This window comes from Mercenaria mercenaria, chromosome 7, assembly GCF_021730395.1.
Source record: "Mercenaria mercenaria strain notata chromosome 7, MADL_Memer_1, whole genome shotgun sequence".
Classification (NCBI taxonomy): Eukaryota; Metazoa; Mollusca; class Bivalvia; order Venerida; family Veneridae; genus Mercenaria; species Mercenaria mercenaria.
In genome coordinates, this window is record NC_069367.1 from 50,470,481 (window position 1) to 50,483,121 (window position 12,641).

Genomic DNA, 12,641 nt, shown 5'->3' on the forward strand with positions numbered 1-12,641 from the left:
CGTAAACATGACTGTGTCAATACCTTTTAAGTCCAACACACTCTTATAGTGTTGACAGGGTGCTGCAATCTAGAAAAGTGCATTGGTTTAATACACTTAGAATTCTGTAACAGTTATGCAGGTTTGCTGCTTTAAAAATGCTTTTGCTGAAATACATGTTCTTGCTATGTTTTTATTACGGGATCAAATACACGAATAAACATTATTCTCAATATATATTCTGTACAAATATGCAATGTTCACAGTGATGTCACGTACAAATATGCAATGTTCACAGTGATGTCACACTTAAGATTACCTCCTAAAAACTGACAAAATGAATAGAAAAGTAGGTTTCTTGTGTCTTCTAAGACATTTTTCCTCTACCAAATCAGAGAAATGTTACACAACTATGACCAGGTATTGCCACGTACTTTTACTGAAATTGAGTTATAATTCAACAAATATAATCTTCTTTCTTATTTTTCTTACCAAAATGTCAAAAATACATCCATGATAAGATTTGAAGGGAAAAAACCTTAACATAAATATTTTACCTCTATGGCCATTCCAAGTGAAAAATGTGTGTTCCATATTCAGTCTGCCATTGTGCAAAAAGACCAGATGGCTCCCATACTGGTTTCCTTAGATACATGTAATTACGCCTTCAGTGTCATATTTCTGTTTATAAATTCTATTCTAGAAGGGTCTGAATTAAACCCAGAATTTGATCAAATGCTCACTTCAAACTTAAGAAATCTTCAACAGATCAACTGGGTGCAGCATTTTAAGTATTTCACAGCTTTGTGGAACTACTAATCTTTATTGGTCTCCCAGTTTCATGACAAGGAATTCTGGTTTGTGTATTTAGAAGTTTGGATTTGAAACCTTAAATAGATTTGTGAAATATCAGAAAATTAAATATTTTCCTTTGTTATTTCAGGTGTTGTGTTCCGTTGTTTTATGAGCAAGTTTGGGAGCAGAGTATGTGTTATGCTAGGTGGTCTGATTGCAGCAGGAGGTCTCGCATTGTCTGTCTTTGTTAATGACGTGTTTCAGCTTTATCTTACATACGGCCTCATGACAGGTATGTTCTACTGTATGTTTTCAGTCCTTTCATACTGCCATTGGCCCCTAAAATTTCCATTTTTGTGCATCCACATCCTAAAAAAGGAGTGGTAATACATTTTTCTTTCTATGTTACTTTTTTTTGTTAGTCCATCTGTTGAAAACTCCCGAAAAGCATGCTTTAAAACCCTCAGAATTGTAAGGAATGAGTTTGACAATCATACTGGACACGATTGATTCTGCCTGAACAACCAGTGTAGATCTTGATCAGCCTCCATGCATTCTGATCAAGATCTGCACTGTTTGCCATTCAGTCAGTATCTTTTTGGTAAGGCTTAAGCACTCCTTTTAACAGTCAATGGTTCTGTCCAACTTGAAAGATGGACAAGTCCATTATAGAAATTTAGCAGGGTAAGGTTTAATTAATGCCCATGTACTAATTTAACCATATAAAGCCATGTTAAACTGTTGCAACTTTTTGTAGTAGCATTGTTATTCAGAAAATAGTACAACAGTTTCGGCTCATGTTGCTGCAATGTGTCAGTAGGAACAACTTCAGGGAAGCATAGTTACTGTAGTAGATGTAACTTTCACCCTTGTTAAAACTGGCTTCACTTTTCATGAAACTGAAGTTATTATTATTAACCAGATTTAAATAGCACCCTTTTCTTGATGAAAACGTTCAAAGGCACTTTACATATTACATATAGAAAATGCAGCCACACAGGGTGTAAAATTCATCCTCTACAGACAGAGCGATCTGACCAGAGGGACAGAGTGAGATAAAGCCCAGAACAGATAGAGAGAAATCCTTTTTAGACACAGACTTGTCCGGCTAACTTAGCCTAGCTCTTTGCAAATAGACAGTCTGGTTCTTTAATGTGCCCGGTGTATAGCCCTGATACACGCAAAGCCATCTTTCCTTGGAATAACCAGTACAGGTCTCTAAGATAGGTCAGAGACACTCAAGAGCATCTCAGAAATTTTCAGTGTCTGGACCGGGATTCGAACCCCGGACCTCTGGATTGACAATCAAGCATGTTACCACTAGACCACCAGCCCACCATAATATAACATAGTAGGGTTTTCTTTTGAACATAGAAGAAATGGAGAAGGTTTATACTTTGATACTACAACATTTTACATGTATAAGTGCTTTGGGTAAGAAAGGCATTCAGTGAATGATGGCTTAATCTTACTAGGTTCAAGTATTAGTGATAATGGGGACATCACCTTGTTTAGTGGTTTTAAGTAAGATCTATGTGATAAAAGGTTATATTGATTAAGTGTTTGTGTTGTATACACAAAATTTTATACTAGTATAATTCATTAAGATAAGATATGTGTGACAGGCAGATAATGTATTGATAATAAATTTTGTTTTATCGGGGTTCTGATGAAATGTCCACTGATATCAGTTTTTTAAGCCTTTCCCTTACTTTTGAGGTTGGGGTATTTTCATATTCTGTTGAAGCAAAGTTCTACTCTCCATTGTTTTGAGCCCCCAATCAAAATATCAGATTCAGTTCAAAACATAGTCTCAAACAGTTCTCCTAGTAAAACAGACTGTATTTGTAATGTAAATCATGCACACTTCTTGGGCCTCTTTATCTGAGTGGTTGATATGGTCTTTTACTTTGCATTGCTTGACCCTCAAAACTGTGTTTGTTCGAAACCTCGCTTGATGTGTAGAATTCTTTTATACGAAAAAACAGGCTAATGGTTCCACCCAAGTACCTATATGTGCCTGAATTTGAAACAATGGCCTGAGGGCCACCAGTCTTCCCTCCACCATCAAAAGCTGGTAAAGACACCACTTTACCTACATGTATAATGTGTTGATGCAACTCTAAACCCAACAGTAAAAAAAATAATAATAAGTTCCTATGTCAGAGATACTGTAATGTTAAGGACATCTCAAAATGTAGTATATATAACTCTTTGACAATGTGTCATTGAAAGGTTTTGCTTGACCAGTCAGGGGTGTAAGTGTTTCAAGTTATTGCAGTTTATAACCCATTTGAGTTACTGCTTATACTTTCATAACTTGTTTCAGTTATCATAAAATATTACAAAGCCCTCCTGTGCCAATTCCTCATTGTGAATGAGACTAATGTAATCATGTCCTGAATCCTTGAACTTTTATCTTTCCAGCTATGCAGTAAATTTTTTTAGGCAAGGCTGATAAAGTTTTATGCAGAAGTTTTAAAGCTATAAAACTCTTAACATCCCATTATGCTTATCAGGTCATGATCAGACTAAAAGAGAATTTAATTAACCACAGTTTGCTACTATTTACACTTTAAAGGTCACTTTGAGAGAACAGCAAAAAGACTTTTTTTTGAATAACTTACCTGAGTTAACTATGTTTTTATAGCTAATACAAGTTATAAAATGCTTGAAAAAGTAACTGGAATAGGTTACATAACTTAAAACAGTTACATCCCTGACTGTTGACTTAGCGATATTTTGAATGGGTAAAACGTAAACAGTATTTTTACAACAGTACATGCTATTATGTTAATACGTTTAATACCTTAATTTGATAAAAAAAAAAAAGAAGAAAAAAAAAAGCCCCAAAGATATTGTTTTTGTCATTAAAAAATACTGGAACCATATTACTTTAAAATACTGGAGCCTAATTCCTAACTTTTAGGGACAGTTTGTAGGGAATACATGTGCCATTTACTAAAAATATGAAAAAGAAAAATATTATGAGACATTAGTTGCATTGGTCAAAAGTTCAATGAAAATATCTTTAAAGAGGGTAAAATGAAGTTCAGCAATTGAATAGCACTTAACCATTTGTTCATTATAAACATTATGAAGATTTCATTGAATTCATGCCAATTGTTACACTGATATGGTAATTAGTTATGATAAGTGTTTTTTTAGGTCAGTAGTTTTGAGGTATTTGACGTTATTTTGTAATGCTATTTATGTCAGAATTAAGAACTTATGTTCAGCTAATAATATATACAGATTTTTTTACCAGTCACAGCTGTCGTATTTGTTCTAATCCTTCTAGAATTTTATCGTAAAGTGATGGCAGACTGATAAAGAAAAAAGATTGCAGTTCTTATAAGCTTATGAAAATAACTATCCAAATGATTGATGTTACTGTTATTTATTGTTGCTAATTTTTAGACAGACATAAAACAAACAGTTAAGTGTACTGACTGTATACTCTATATTTAGTATAAATGTCCCCTTCAAAATGAAAGTCCATCATCTCTCTGTATCAACGAGGGACTTTTTTTCAATTGATTTCATAAATGAATACTAGCACTATGCTAGTACTGTTTATGTTTGTTGAAAATCATTCATTAGAAATGAATTAGAATTTATAGTTTACAATGAGTCAAGATTATTATTTTGAAATTCAACCTCATTCCCTTCTCCAAAGTTTGTATTTTCTATTTTTTGTATTACGACCAAAACCCATAGTACATAACTATTTATGTAAAGCATACCATTTCAGCCTCAAGACATTATGCGTTTTAGTCATTTTTGCCCAGAGTGTTACTGCAAATATTCATTTAAAATAATACTTTTTTTTATTACAACATGATTTTCCCGATGTTTTAGTTGGTACAATGTATATCTGATGTTCCCCTCCTAGCAGGCTGTGCCACCATTTCCCCCAACACTAAAAAATATGAAGCTATGATTTACAACACAAGTAATTGAGAGTATTTATGTCTCCCACCACACAGTTGTATTGATTTACTCCAGTCTCTGTTTGTGTGTGTGTCTGTGTGTCTGTCTGTCACAAAGCTTGTCCGTACTCTTAAGTCGAACATTTCTCATCCGATCTTCACCAAACTTCAACAAAATGTGTCTGCCAATAAGTGCTCGGCCAAGTTCGATAACTAGCCAAATCGGCCTAGGCACTTTGGAATTATGGCCCTTGAATTACCGAAAAATGCTCAGATTTTAGGCGCATTCCTGGAGCCAAAACCCTGTACTACTCATGAGTAGTATAGGGATCCTTTTGGCATGAGTAGTATAGGCGTCCTTTTGGCTCCAGGAATGCGCATGCAGTCTGAGTAGTATAGGAGTCCTTTTGACTTGATAAATGTGCATGCGCTCTAGTAGGGCAAGTTCAATAACTAGCCAAATCGGCCCAGGCACTTTGGAATTATGGCCCTTGAATTACCGAAAATCGGCCTTTTTATTCTCGTCCGCACTTAAGTCCAACATTTCTCACTCGATCTTCACCAAACTTAAACCAAATGTTTTTGACCATAACTCCTCGACCAGGTTCATTAACTAGCCAAATCGCCCAAGGCACTCCAGAATTATGGCCCTTGAATGACCCAAAATCAGCCTTTTTACTCTTCAAAGGTATATTTGTAGTGAGTAAACAGTTTGACTTGCTATTTAGATGATTAGGCAGTTGTGGGAGATATATGCGCTTTTCTCAAAAGCAACTCTAGTTGTTATTTTTATTTCAGGGGTGGGTTTTGGCCTGGCCTGCACACCATCTATAATGATTATAGAACAGCACTTTCACAGACGAAGGTTCATGGCTATCAGTCTTGCTGTCGGAGGGGTCGGAATGGGCATTATTGCATTTCCATTCGTTATCAAGCACCTGCTGGAGTATTACGCATGGCGGGGAACTCTGCTCATCCTGGCAGGATTTGCATTCAATCTTTGTGTATGCGGTGCTGTTATGTTTCCGGTACATAAATCTAAAGAAGTGCGATTATTACCCTTACTGTCATGTGTACCTCTTAGAAACCCGATATTCCACGGGTTGTGTATTAGTAATTTCTTCTGGAGCTTTGGATCAACAATCGTGTACATGTACTTGCCGGCTTATGCCATTTACGAACATACAGACTTAGAGAATTCGTTCTTACTTGTAGCATGCATTGGAATTGCCAGTTTCACATCAAGGTCAATCTTTGCATTCATGGGGAGAAAGAGTGCTTTGGACGATGTAACAGCTGTTCTATGCTCAGTTACATTAGGAGTTGTTCTGACAGGTGTGTCGCCAATGTTATTTGAAAAATATGCAGGACAAATCGCTTTTACATTGATATTTGGATTTTACAGCGGGTACTGGACTACTTTTCTGTCTCAGATTTCCAGAGAGCTTGTAGGGCCCGAGTATATTGCAATGGGAAATGGATACCTGAGCTTTATGATAGCTGTCGGAAGTCTGCTGGGCGGGCCCTGTGCAGGTATGTGCATATTTATATAATTATCAACAACATGATACAAATTTCTTTTTCAACAAAATCTTGTAAATTTAACCAATTTGGAAACAAATGGAAACAATTCGGTCAGAAATGTCTGTACTTGATTTCAGAATTAGTTACCTTATTTTCATCATTAAATTTTAGTTTTAAAAATATTTCCTGAAACATTCTTCCAAAAAAGCTGTGTTATGAACTGTTTTATGAAGTTTTATTACAATGATAATACACATGTTAAAGGAAATTCACATTCTTTTATTAACAAGAGTTGCTTTATCCTAGTAGTAAAACAAAATACTTTATTGTTTCTAAATATTGCCATAAAGGAAAAGGCAGTACAGTTCTGTTATTAATTTCAAGGTTACATAACATAATTTAACTATAATTCATCAATTTATTAAAATTAGCCACACTTGAGTTCAAGAAATTTGCAAATTTAATGGGTTAAGAATTTAACATACTGATTAATGAGCATGGAATAATAGCAGTTTTGTCTTTATATATACAGTTATACATATTACATGTGTACAAAAGTCTAAATAATCATAGCTGCAGTTATAGCAACAGTATATATACATCTATATGTATGAGTTTCTTGAGGCTTTGAAAATTGCCCTACCTTCCTAGATAGACTTTTTGTTTAGTGCATGTGATTAACAGATTCAGGCCTGGAAGATAATTATGTTGAATATGCAAAAAAGTCATTGCCCAGAGCTGACCGATGGCCCAGTGGTAACACTGTTGACTACTAAACCAGGGGTCGTGAGTTCAAGCCCCCACTTCTCCAACTAAAAATTTCTAACATGAGAGTCCCGCGTATGTGTGCTTTACACCTGGCAGGCTAAAGAACCAGGGAAGCGTCTGGAATTGGAGCATCTTCTGTATCTTGCACAATCCTCCCACTAACATTACTAACAGTCTTCTGGAGGAGTCGCCCATGGATGGGTTACTGGTGGCGATTATAAATAAACTTATATACAAACAGTCATTGCCACAAGGTAGATTGAACACATTTTTTTTCATGTGAGAGTTTTAAAGAGATAAATTTACAGATAACTAAATCAAATAATATTTCTTAATGCAATTAAGGATTGATTTCTTCATTCATGTCATTAGTGTCAAAAATGTTGAAAAAAATCTAAGAGGTAAAAACATAAATATTGTAACATTGTAAGTCCTTGAAGTGAATAAATTGGGAAATTTAAGTCAATTATTCATACCAGTATGACAGCAATGATACACTAGGAACTTAATACTTGACGGCTTGTAAAGTTAAGCTACTTCCTCTCCTCTAATTACACTTCACTCTGTGTACTTTGACCAAATTGTGAAATTGACATGCAGTTTGGCAAAATAGATCTGGATCAATAAGCTGATGTGAAATTTTGTATGAAGATAAAGCTTCAGGCTGTGAGAAAACTTCTCATAATAAGACAGAAAGTGGCACACTATCAAAGTTAAAAAAAAAATCAAAGTTAAGTGCAAGAGATACAATGTTTACTGTCTGAAAGTTCATATGTAAGTGTTTCTGATAGGAACAGGCCTTACATGTTTAATTGTTAAGTAAAGGATGAACCTTTCTACTGAAAGTTGGACTGATGTACATTGTACATCCTGAACAGCTAGCCTTATGACAGGGTTTGCACAGACCTTGAAAAGTCCTTGAATTTTACAAACCTTAAACATGTATCCTTGAATTTTGTAAGAAAAAGAACTTCTAGAATTTTACTCAAGACTCCTTTGAAAAATGACAGCAGTTGTCTAGCTTTGTAGAAGACTAGAAATGAAGATAATTTGAAATACTATTTAGTATTTGGTCACATACTGATCCTTGTATGAGACCAGTCTCAAATCACTAGCATCTGATTGGTTCACACATAATCATAGCACGATTTTAAAATTGACCACTGTATTTAAACTGTATTCTAATCTATATGTAATCTACTTTGTATTCTATTCAGTAGTCTACTCTGCATTCTATCTGTATTCTTATCTACTCTGAATTTTATTCTATTCAGTATTGTATCTGTATTCCAATCTCCTCTATATATCCCCTTGACAGAATTTAATGAAACTTCACACAAGTGATCAGTACCAACAGTAGTTGTGCATGGGGCATGTTAGGTTCTTTTAGAAAAAAAATTTGAAGGTTATGGACTTTGTTTTTTGTTAGCTCACCTGTCACATAGTGACAAGTGAGCTTTGTGATCACCCTTCGTCCTGTCGTCCGTCGTCAGTCGTGCGTCAACAATTTCTTGTCTGCACGATAGTGTTTCATTATGATTTTTTTTAACCAACTTGCACACAACTTGTATCACCATAAGATCACAGTTCCTTTCTTGAACTGGCCAAATCCCATTATGGGTCCCAGAGTTATGGCCCCTGAAAGGGCCAAAATTAACTATTTTGACCTTGTCTGCACAATAGCAGCTTTATTTATGATTTGATTTTTACCAAACTGGCACACAACTTGTATCACCATAAGATCTTGGTTCCTTTCTTGAACTGGCCAGATTCCATTATGGGTTCCAGAGTTGTGGCCCCTGAAAGGGCCAGAATTAGCTATTTTGACCTTGTCTGCACAATAGCAGCTTCATTTATGATTTTATTTTAACCAAACTTGCACACAACTTGTATCACCATAAGATCTTGGTTGCTTTCTTGAACTGGCGAGATTCCATTATGGGTTCCAGAGTGATGGCCCCTGAAAGGGCCAGAAATAGCTATTTTGACCGTGTCTGCACAATAGCAGCTTCATTTTTTATTTGAATTTAATCAGACTTGCACAAAATTTGTGTCACCATAAGATCTCAGTTCCTTTTTTGAACCGGCCAGATCCCATAATGGGTTCCAGAGTTATGGCCCCTGAAAGGGCCGAAATTAGCTATTTTGACCTTGTCTGCACAATAGCAGCTTCATTTATGATTTGATTTTAACCAAACTTCCACACAACTTGTATCACCACAAGATCATGCTTCCTTTCTTCAACTGGCCAGATTCCATCATGGGTTCCAGAGTTATGGCCCCTTAAATGTCCAAAATTGGCTATTTTGGCTTTTGCAGCCATATAGAGACTTCATTTATGGTTTTCTATCTGATTACCTCCCCTGATTGTAATCAAAACGGATTTATATCAGTAAGTACTTATAGGACTTATTTGAAATTTCATTATTGTTATTAGTTGAACTGAGACAATCATGGTTACCGTAGATAATTATGGACTGATTTTATATCAAATTACCTCCCTTTATTTCAAATTAAAATGGGTATATCTCCGTAACTAATGAAGATACTGATCTGAAATTTCATTTTTGTCAACAGATTTATTTGGCAGATCCTTCTTTTGTTCACTTACAATATTTATTTTTTTTAATTACCTCCCTTTTAAGTTACTATAAATAGCTTATTTTTAGTAACTTTTTTATTATTGGCCTTAGGGAAAAACCGAGACCACTTTTCTGTGGTACAACATGGATGGTACCTCCAATTTTTATGTGTATTTTGACATATCTATACCTTGTAAGAATTTTTTTTTTCTTTTTGGTTAAATTTCTTCCCTTTGTTGTTCCTGTCCTTTGGACTTAGATATTTTTTCTGAGGACCTTCTTGTCCTCAAGTGCAATGATAACAGGTGAGTGATATAGGGCCATCATGGCCCTCTTGTTACTATACCATATACATAGACACAATCTTGTGCGCACCATCTCTCCTCATCCCCTTGACACAATTTAATGAAACTTCACACAAGTGATCAGTAACAACAGTAGTTGTGCATGGGGCATGTAAGGTTCTTTCAGAAAAAAAAATTGCAGAGTTATGGGACTTTGTTTTTTTGTTACTATACTATATACATAGACACAATCTTGTGCGCACCATCTCTCCTCATCCCTTTGACACAATTTAATGAAACTTCACACAAGTGATCAGTAACAACAGTAGTTGTGCATGGGGCATGTTAGGTTCTTTCAGCGACAGAAATTGCAGTTATGGGACTTTGTTTCTTGTTAACATACTATGTACATACAGTCTGCATATGCAATCTTGTGCGTGCCTAATCTACCAAACCCTTGCACACAATTTAATGAAACTTCACACAAGTGATCAGTACCAACCCAAGTTTTGCATGGTGTATGTTACATTCTTTTACATAAATATTCTGCATAGTTATGGGACTTTGTTTTTTGTTACTATACTGTATACATACAGTCTATATATATACAGTCCACATAATTATGCAATCTTGTGTGCGTCAAATTGCAATGTACTGTATCAGTGCATGCGGGGGGTACATTCATCACCTTTAGTGATAGCTCTAGTTCTACTCTGTATTCTATTTGTATTCTATTCTATGCAGTATTCTATCTGTATCTCGTCCACTCTGTATTCTATTTTATCTGTAATAATTGTTGTTATCTTTCCAGGAATACTCATTAGAGAGAAAGAGGAGTTCCGATATGCCTTTTATATGGCAGGTAAGGTCGCGTTTTGCAAGTGTAGTCTAAAATTCTAGTTTACATACTGTCACGAAAGTCAAATTGCAGAAACATAGTCATGATGCCTTCTTACATGTGTACGTGAAAGAAGATTCTGAATTTTTAGCTCACCTGAGCACGAAGTGCTCATGGTGAGGTATTGTGATCACGCAGTGTCTGTCGTCCATGTGTGCATGTGTCGATGCATCGTCATCCGTTGTCAACATTTGTGTTTAAACGACATCTCCTCCAAAACAAATGAATGGATTTTGATGAAACTTGGCCATGATGTTCCTTGGATGGTCCTCTACCAAAGTTGTTCAAATGGTTCCGTTTGGTTGCACCTAGGGGCTGCCAGAGCTAAAAATAGAAAAAACTTCAAACAGCATCTCCAAAACCAATGGTCTGATTTTGAAATAATTTCACACAAATGGTCCTTATGTCACCCTCTACCAAGATTGTTCAGATTATACCGATTCATGAAAAAACATGGCCACCAGAGGGCGTGGTCACTTTTCCCTATATGTATATAGAGGAAACTTTAAAAATCTTGTATGAAACTGCTTGTCCGATTTTAGAATAATTTTACACAATTGGTCCTTGTGTGACCCTCTACAAAGATTGTTCAAATTATTTTGATTCGTCAAAAAACATGGCTGCCAGAGGGCGTGGTCACTTTTTCCTATATGTATATGGTGGAAACGTTAAAAATCTTCATGTGTGAAACTGCTGGCCTGATTTTAGAATAATTTTACAGAAATGGTCCTTATGTGACCCTCTTCCAAGATTGTTCAAATCATACTGATTTGTCAAAAAACATTGCCGCCAGAGGACTTGGTCACTTTTCCCATTATGTATATAGAGGAAACTTTAAAAATCTTCTTGTATGAAACTGCTTGTCAGATTTTAGAATAATTTTACACAAATGGTCCTTGTGTGACCCTCTACCAAGATTGTTCAAATTATTTTGATTCGTCAAAAAATATGGCCGCCAGAGGGTGTGGTCACTTTTCCCTATAATTTTTTATTTATATGTATATAGCTGAAATTTAAAAAATCTTCTTGTGTGAAACTGCTGGCCCGATTTAAAAATAATTTTGCACAAATGGTTCTTGTGTGACCCTCTACAAATTATTCAAATTTTTCCGATTCATCAAGAAACATGGCGGCCAGTGGGTATGGTCACTTTTCTTCTCTGAATCAATAATAGCTAGAGCTTTGATATTTGGCATGTGATATCAGATTTGTAATGTGTACCATAATTGTTCAAATTATTGCCCTAGGTTCAAAAGTGTGTGTGACGTGTATATAATATAGGTTAACATAGAAGAAACCTAACTCTGTACTTATACAAACACACTTGAAGCCTTATACATAGGTGAGCGCTTTAGGGTCAATGACCCTCTTGTTTGTTTCTCTTTACCATCAGTTTTGAAAGTTAGGTTTCAGAAACTTGGTTTCATTATTCCTTCTATTTGACAAGAAATATAAAATTAATGCATACAGCCCATTTTTAGCTCACCTGTCACAAAGTGACAAGGTGAGCTATTGTGACCGCTTGATGTCTGTCGTGCATCGTCAGTCGTGCGTCATCCGTCAACAATTTCTAAAAAAATCTTCTTCTTATAAACCACTGGGCAGAATTACACTAAACTTCACAGGAATGATCCTTGGGTGGCTCCCTGTCAAAAGCATTCAAAGAATTGAATTCCATGCAGAACTCTGGTTGCCATGGCATCCGAAAGAAAAAACTTTAAAAATCTTCTTGTCCAAAACCACAGGGCCTAGGGCTTTGATATCTGGTGTGTAGTATTGTCTAGTGGTCCTCTACCAAAATTATTCAAATTATCCCCCTAGGCTCAAATATGGCCCCGTCCCGGGAGTCACATGGTTTATATAGACTTATATAGGGAAA

At 35.6% G+C, this 12,641-nt stretch overlaps 1 protein-coding gene across 5 annotated transcripts in view; it reads left to right on the top strand.

Moving 5' to 3' along the window:
- The window catches only part of LOC123554211 (monocarboxylate transporter 12-like), a 43,865-nt gene that overhangs the window by 16,724 nt on the left and 14,500 nt on the right, over positions 1-12,641 (top strand). For all 5 annotated transcript variants that reach the window (XM_053548382.1, XM_053548380.1, XM_045344196.2 and 2 more), the window contains exons 3-5: positions 923-1,066; positions 5,505-6,239; positions 10,676-10,726. In XM_053548382.1, the coding sequence (XP_053404357.1) occupies positions 923-1,066; positions 5,505-6,239; positions 10,676-10,726 (930 nt within the window). The remainder of the gene's footprint in view (positions 1-922; positions 1,067-5,504; positions 6,240-10,675; positions 10,727-12,641) is intronic.